The 7,966-nt window shown below is 44.2% G+C and overlaps 1 protein-coding gene across 1 annotated transcript; it reads left to right on the top strand.

Moving 5' to 3' along the window:
* Positions 1 to 466: 466 nt before the first annotated feature.
* On the top strand, positions 467 to 5,152 carry LOC123172214 (receptor kinase-like protein Xa21). Its single transcript, XM_044589223.1, has 2 exons — positions 467 to 3,860; positions 3,967 to 5,152. Exons 1-2 carry the CDS (start codon positions 803 to 805, stop codon positions 4,365 to 4,367), a joined length of 3,459 nt encoding a protein of 1,152 aa, XP_044445158.1. The 5' UTR covers positions 467 to 802; the 3' UTR covers positions 4,368 to 5,152.
* The last annotated feature ends 2,814 nt before the right edge of the window (positions 5,153 to 7,966 follow it).

Below are 7,966 nucleotides of genomic sequence, written 5' to 3'. Positions count from 1 at the left end.
AAGATATATACTCACCGTTGTACCGGAAGCATGTGTGTTACTCCCTCCGTCTCATAATATAAGACGTTTTTTGACACTACACTAGTGTCAAAAACGTCCTACATTATGGGATGGAGGGAGTAGTATTTTATTATTGGTATACTATTAATTGCCAGGTCTAGTACATTCCGACTTGCAGATATCATCTAGTTTGGCTGGACAGGACACCAACCAAAACATTTGCTCTGTCCTGGATCGTCCCAAACGAAGCTAAGCTCACAACCTAACTCATTTTGACTCCTGGCATCTTTGAAACCTTGCTCTCTCCAGCGAGGAAGCTTCTCACCTCATTAATCAACTAGTAGTGCATTTGTCTTGATCCTCGCTGAGCTGGGCCTGCATGTTTCTCGCTTGCAGTGCGAGTAGTCAGTCAGTCAATTATATGCTTACCCTTACCAACGTCGGCATCTAAGCTTAGGTGTTGTTTAGGAGTCCACATAGCTGCAATTTTTTTTTCTATTGCATATACTGGCCTGTCATGCGTCACTTGGTTGTGACCCTGCCAACATCATCAGTGTCATCACACATTCTGCTCTGGTATTGTGTACCTGCTCCTCCGCCAACGTCATCCGTAGACTGTGTGCAAACCACACTTAGAAGTCCTCTGCCTCCACTCCACAGATTGGCTCCACATATTCCTTCCTCGCCACTTTCCAAGCAAAGATGCCAACCTTCTATTTAAAGCAGGTGAGCTACCACTACACACCACACCTAGAAATCCTCTTGCAAAGCGAGAGCTTGCTTCAATCTCGATAGCTGAGTAATGACATCTTTATTGTTTCCAGGCTTCGTTCGGTTTCTCTGCCTCTTCCTGGGTTTCTCTTGCAGCCTACCATCATTAGGAATTTGCGATGAAACACCGAGCGATAGACAAGCCCTCCTTTGCTTCAAATCCCAGCTCTCGGGTCCCGCTGGATTTCTAGCTTCATGGAGCAACGTGTCCGTGGAGTTCTGCGACTGGTACGGGGTCACCTGCAGCGCGACGTCCCCCCGGCGTGTCATCGCGCTGGACCTTGAATCCCAAGGCATCTCAGGCACCATAGCACCTTGCATTGCCAAGCTCACTTGGCTGACAAGGCTCCAGCTGTCGAACAACAACTTCCGTGGTGGTGTGCCGTCCGAGCTTGGCCTCCTGAGTCGACTCGCCAGCCTCAACCTCAGCATGAACACTTTGGAAGGTAACATCCCACCTGAACTCTCTACATGTTCCCAGCTCAAAATTCTGGGCTTGTGGAACAATTCCCTCCGTGGAGAGATCCCACATAACCTTAGCCAATGCAAGCGCCTTCAAGAGATTAACCTTGGCAACAACAAGCTCCAAGGGAGCATTCCCCCTGCTTTCGGAGTCCTCCCTGCACTGCGCGTACTAGTTCTCGCCAAAAACACCCTTACTGGGACCATACCGCCATCTTTGGGCAGCAGTCGTCATCTCACATATGTCGATCTTGCGACGAATGCTCTCGGAGGGGTCATCCCTCAGTCCTTGGCAAATAGTTCATCTCTTCAAGTACTTAGGCTCATGAGCAATAGTCTTACTGGGAAACTCCCAAAGGCTCTCCTCAACACTTTGTCACTTGGTGCTATTTGCCTCGAAAAGAACAATTTTGTTGGTACGATACCTTCTGTTACTGTCACACCTTCCCCTATTAAGCATCTCTCTTTAAGGTATAACAATCTTTCAGGAAGAATACCTTCCTCACTAGGGAACCTTTCTTCCCTAGTTCATCTTTATCTCACAAACAATTACTTAGTTGGGAGCATACCAGAGAGCATAGGTTATATTCCAACACTAGAGATATTGACCTTGTCTATGAACAACTTATCTGGGCCGGTTCCACCATCTATCTTCAACATGTCATCCCTGAAAAGTCTCGCCATAGCAAAGAACTCACTTGTCGGCAGATTACCCTTCGACATCGGCTACACCCTCCCCAATATCCAGGACCTAATACTCTCAGATAACAACTATGATGGACCAATCCCAGCCTCTCTTCTCAAAGCTTACCACCTACAAAGGCTGGACCTGAAAAATAATAGATTTACTGGATCCATACCATTCTTCGGCTCATTGCCAAATTTAGTGCTACTCAATTTGGCAAGGAACAAGCTAGAAGCAGATGATTGGGGCTTTGTCTCTTCACTATCTAACTGCTCCAGACTGAACATGTTGGCCCTGGATGGGAACAATCTCAATGGGAAATTGCCAAGTTCTATTGGGAACCTTTCAAATAGTCTTGACTACTTGTGGCTAAGTAGCAACAAAATTTCTGGACCTATACCACCGGAGATTGGCAACCTCAAGAGCCTCATTGGCTTGTATATGGGTGACAATCTTCTCACCGGTAATATACCATCAACAATTGGGAAATTGTACAAATTGGTTGATCTATCCTTTGCGCAAAACAAGCTTTCGGGTCAGATTCCAGATACTGTTGCCAATCTTGTCCAGCTGAGCACGCTGGAATTGGATCATAACAGCTTCAGTGGAAGAATACCTGCAAGTATATCACAATGCACTCAACTCACCATACTCAACCTTGCTCACAACTCACTAGATGGGCGTATACCAAGTAAAATCTTGACAATCTCTACGCTTTCTAAAGAGCTGGACTTGTCAAACAACTACTTGTCTGGAAGAATGCCAGATGAAGTTGGAAGTCTCCTTCATCTGAAGAAAATCAACATGTCAAATAACAGGTTGACTGGCAACATACCATCAACTCTCGGCCAGTGTGTTGATCTGGAGTATCTTGAGATGCAAAACAACTTCTTTGCAGGAAGAATTCCACAAACATTTTCCAACTTAGTCAGCATAAAACACATGGATATTTCTGGGAACAATTTGTCGGGAAAAGTACCAGAGTTCCTCAAATCCTTGAAATCACTGCAAGGCCTGAATTTATCCTTTAACCATTTTGATGGAGCAGTTCCGACAGGTGGTGTTTTTGACAACATTGGTGCAGTTTCGCTCCAAGGAAATGATCATCTGTGTACAATTATCCCGATGAGAGGTATGTCTCTTTGTATGGCTCTGTCTGACAGCAAAAGAAAGCAGAAGCCAGTGGTTCTAGTCCTAGTGATTCTATTGCCAATTGTTGTTGCCACTGCAATCCTTTTCTCTTGTATGGCAACAATTTATAGGAGGAAACGGATGCAAGCAAATCCCCGTTTGCAACATGACAATGAGCACGTAAAGAAGCTAGAGAAGATATCATTTGAGAAGATATCATATGAAGACTTGCTAAGGGCAACTGATAGGTTTTCTTCTGAAAACTTAATTGGTTCTGGATCATTTGGAAGGGTTTATAAGGGAAGTCTGCAGTTTCAAGCAGATCAAGTCGCCATCAAGATTTTTGACCTTGACATTAATGGGGCAGATAGGAGCTTCATAGCAGAGTGTGAAGCCCTAAGAAATGTTCGCCATCGGAATCTTGTAAAAATCATTACCTCATGCTCTTCTGTGGATCATACTGGGGCAGATTTCAAGGCCCTAGTGTTCCCATACATGCCAAATGGGAACCTAGAAATGTGTCTACATCTAAAATATTCTGAAGATGGTGAAAAGAATATTCTGAGTTTAAGCCAAAGGACTAATATAGCCTTGGATGTGGCAGTTGCTTTGGATTACCTTCACAATCAGTGTGCACCTCCAGTTATACACTGCGACTTGAAGCCAAGCAATATACTTCTGGGTCTTGACATGGCTGCGTACGTCATCGACTTTGGCCTAGCAAGATTCTTGTTCAGCCCAGAAAATGCACACCAAGATAGTTCAGCAAGTTTGAGCCGCTTAAAAGGATCCATAGGATACATCCCACCAGGTGAGATAAGCTTATTTGCAAGATAATGGTTCTGTTTGTTCCTTATGGAGTTGTACAAACAATGATGATTCTCTAATTTTATTATGTGTTTTACATGCAAATGCAGAGTATGGAATGAGCGAAGAAATATCAACCAAGGGTGATGTCTATAGCTTTGGAGTGCTTCTGTTACAACTGATAACAGGGTGTAGTCCAACTGATGAAAAATTCAACGATGGTATAAGCCTTCATGAATTTGTTGATAGAGCATTTACAAAGAATATTCATGAGGTTGTTGACTCCACAATGCTACAAGATAGCAGCAATGCAACTAACATGATGAAGAATTGCGTCATCCCACTTTTAAGAATAGGCCTGTCTTGCTCCATGACATCACCCAAAGAGCGGCCGGGTATGGGACAAGTTTCTACTGAGATACTTAGAATAAAGCATGTGGCGTCAGACACATGCATGTCTGATGAAGCAAATAATTGGCAGGATAGTAGCAAGCAACAGAAGTTCATGTAAAGAAGAATAGTAATGTACTGTCTTATTTTCTTCGCTGTCTGAATCCAGTTTGAGTCATTTCAGAGGTAGCAGCTCCCCTTCCATGTCAAATTAGGGAATGTCTCCTAATTATTTTGCTAATGTATGTTTTTATCTATACAAAGTAGGGAATGTGTCCTTTCTGATTTAGAGCAAAATAATCTACTTATACATGGAGTGGAGAGCATAAATGGCACATGAATATTGTATAAGGACAAGCAATTTTCACTCAACTAGGTGACTCCATAAGTTAAAAAATAAATCAATGTTCCAAACCTGACTGTACAATGATTCTCTGAAAAAAGCACTTCACTTCAGCAGACAGATCTCCCCTTCCCATCTCGTGCAAATCCTTGAAAACTTTTATTCCCCCAGTATAGACATACCCCTTGATGTGTGGATTATAATTCTCGGCGTCAACTTCCAGGAAAATCTGATCGAGAATCTCTTGCCCAATCCATCTTCCCTGCTTTACAGGCGTGGCATGTAAGGATCTCGTACATCAGTGATATCTGGACGTCATCAGGTTCAGACTTCAGACCTCTCCATGGCCTCAACGAGGTCACACTCTTCGGTGGCTCTCCCATTCTTGGTCATCCCCCCGAGGAGGTAGTTCCAGGAGTTGGCATTGGGGCAGCAGCTCCCCTTCCTCATTTCGTCGAACACCTGGCGGGCGCCCTGGAAGTCGCCCACCTTGGCCACCAACATGACGTTTTAGTAGCTGATCCTTGGCCCAGCTTGGCCACCAACATCACCCACACGGCCGCATCGAACTCGCTGATCGAGGCCAACGCCTTCACCACCGATAGGCACGGGCTGCCGGCACCGTCCAAAGTCCTCAGAGTCGCCCTCGCCGTGTGATCCACGCTCGACCTCGCCGCGGCCTCCAGGAACGCGAACGCCAGCTCGGTAAGGAGAGCCGCCGCGCTAACACTTGCTCGAGGGCGTGGGCCATGGCGGGGTGGCCGGCCAGCCTGCCGGCGTTCTGGACGAGCAGGTTGTGGGCGCGGGTGCTCAGGGTGATGCCCTTCCCTTGTGTTGGGAGAGCTGGGCGAAGAAAGGCAGACGGGTAATAAGAGTATTAAAAAAACGGAACTGCTAAAAATCAGTCGACTGACACTCTCAATCGACTGCCCAACCGTTCGATCTTTGGTTGTTTGTAGATTCACGCTGGGGCGCTTTGTCCCTTGTTTAGGCCTGTCTAAGGCGCGGACCGGCCCATTTCCTGTTTTTTTGTCGAACCGCGGTCCCGCGTGAGCGTTTTGCTTGTGTGGGCTGCGCAAGTGTTCGGGCGGGCCTTTTGTCCTTTTTTCTTTTCTTTTTTTGGCCGCATTAAAGAGAGGAAGGGACAGATAGCGCTCAGTCCATTTTGTCTCTCTCCATTCCCTAGTCTCAAATCGGAAGAACTCCGCAGGGGAAGAAGAGACGCCGAGCTCCAAGGCTTCTTCAACGAACAGATTGACGTGCTGCACGCCCAACGAGAGAGGATGGCCGCTGCTGGTGGAGTAAGTTTCCCCTACCTTCTTTTTCCATCTGTTTTTGTTTGTTTGTTGTTGCTACACCGTAGATCTAAGGAGATTTGGGTCGTTTTTGTTTGTATCAAGTGTAGATTAATAGCTTCAACCATATAATCGGCTCCAGGATTTTAGCCAATTCTTTTCGTGTCATTTTTCTTCAAGCTGTGGCATGTAGGGGTGTCCCCTTTTCTGTGTGTGATTTTTATCTTCAGATCTTTGCTGAAACCTTTTGCGAATCAGTAGGATATTGATATCATTTCTTTGGGGAAAACAAGAGGATGATTACTGAACCTATCATTTAGGAGTGGCATGTTTTTTTTTCCAGTTTTTTCTTTGCTGAAACCCTATGAATCAGTGGCATGTTTCATATCTATTTCTCCGGAATCAAAGATAAATGATTTACTGAACTTATCTCTCTAGCAGTGGCATGTTTATTTGTTTGTATCAAGTTTTTGATTAGTAGTTTCAAGCAGAGAATTGCCCCCAGAGTTTATAATTTTTTTAAAGATTTTCATTTGTGCGTTCATGCATAATAGTGTCTCTCGCTGACTGCGTCGATCGGCACGTCGACGTGGTGATTGAGGATGGAACCAGTTCATTGCCTGTAGCTAGAATCACTTACCACGATAAATAAAGCTCTGTTTATGAGGCACCTCTCTTCAATTCAGTTTTCTTTTTGCGTTCCCCTTGTGTCTGAAGTTGCTTCAAGAGAGCATTCAATCACGTTTCCCTTGTCGATTAGCAATGTCCCCGGCTGAGGGTGAGTGAGTTATTCCTTGTCCTAGAAGAAACACATAGATCATTTAGTGAAGAACCGAGCCTGGTTTTGAGAGTGCTTAAGAAATGAAATGGTTCCTTTGCTTCTAGCTAGATTCAGTCACGTTCTGAAAATGAATTTCCATTTCTGTAACTTCCATCCTTGTTCAGATTGTTTTTGCGCTCTTCCCCCTGACACTGTTTTGACGCCGCTGCGCCGAGGAAACAGATTAGTACTAGTTACGGTGTGTGTCGGATAAAATGAGCCTAATAAGTAACAAAGGAGGGTTAGGTGTCGAGTTGCAGTAGCACGCAGTGCTCCCCTTTGCTCCCTCTGTAGAGATAGGAGTATGTGTTTTTAGGCTTCCTATAAGTTTTACTTTCTTTTGTTAGTATATAACCTCTGTTAGCCATTCGTTTTTCCTTTTTTTGACAACTTGATCTCCTACATGTTGTCTAGAGCATGTTGTGGTTGGTTTTGTTTTTCTTTTAAATATGTTTGTAGTAGCCATGGTTCATTTGGCCTGAATGTATGTAGGCTTTTTGCAGCACAAGGACCTGCTGCGCCAATAGTGATTCAGAACCCAGATTTGTTTTGTTCTTACTCTGTGTGTGTCATAAGTGGAAAACTGAGAGAGAGAATGGATATTTGATATCCTAGAATTTAGTTTCAGGGGTCCCAAACTGAATGCACGGGGTCTGTGTTACGGTATTCAGCCCACAATTACGCATATTTCTGTACCTGCTAGTTACACATTGTGCATGCTAGTTCTCCACTTGTTTTGATTCTGTCTAATGCATGATGCAGACTCAAGATTGACTTATGACTGTAGGAGATAATGATTTATATCCAATTCATGTTGTAGGGCATGTTTATTTGTTCTCTCAGATTTTTTGCTGAATATGTATGTATGCCTCTCACTAGCACAAATTTATATCTCACTAAAATCATTACCTGAATATGTATGCCTCTCACTAGCACAAATTTATGTGTGACCCTTTTTTTTATGTGCACAGGAGATGGTTTGAGAGTTTGTCTGAGCCCTTGCAACCGCGAGAGCCGGGGAAGCGGCATCAGCATGTATCTCTGGAAGGAGTTAAAAAACGCAAGGGTAACTCAAAAGCCTCTGTTTCTTTTTTATTTGATTTTTTTCATTTTCTGATACTATTTTTTAGTTTATACTCATCATCACAGACTATATTGTTGAAGGTTGACCTTTTTTTTTCTCCATGAGTTTTGAAGCAGAGGGGAGCCCCTAGTTAGGTAGTTGTTTACATTGAATCATTGAATTTTTTTATCCAGCGTGT

Source organism: Triticum aestivum, unplaced genomic scaffold (genome assembly GCF_018294505.1).
Source record: "Triticum aestivum cultivar Chinese Spring unplaced genomic scaffold, IWGSC CS RefSeq v2.1 scaffold174139, whole genome shotgun sequence".
In the NCBI taxonomy this organism is placed as follows: domain Eukaryota; kingdom Viridiplantae; phylum Streptophyta; class Magnoliopsida; order Poales; family Poaceae; genus Triticum; species Triticum aestivum.
This window is presented reverse-complemented; position numbering and strand designations above follow the sequence as displayed.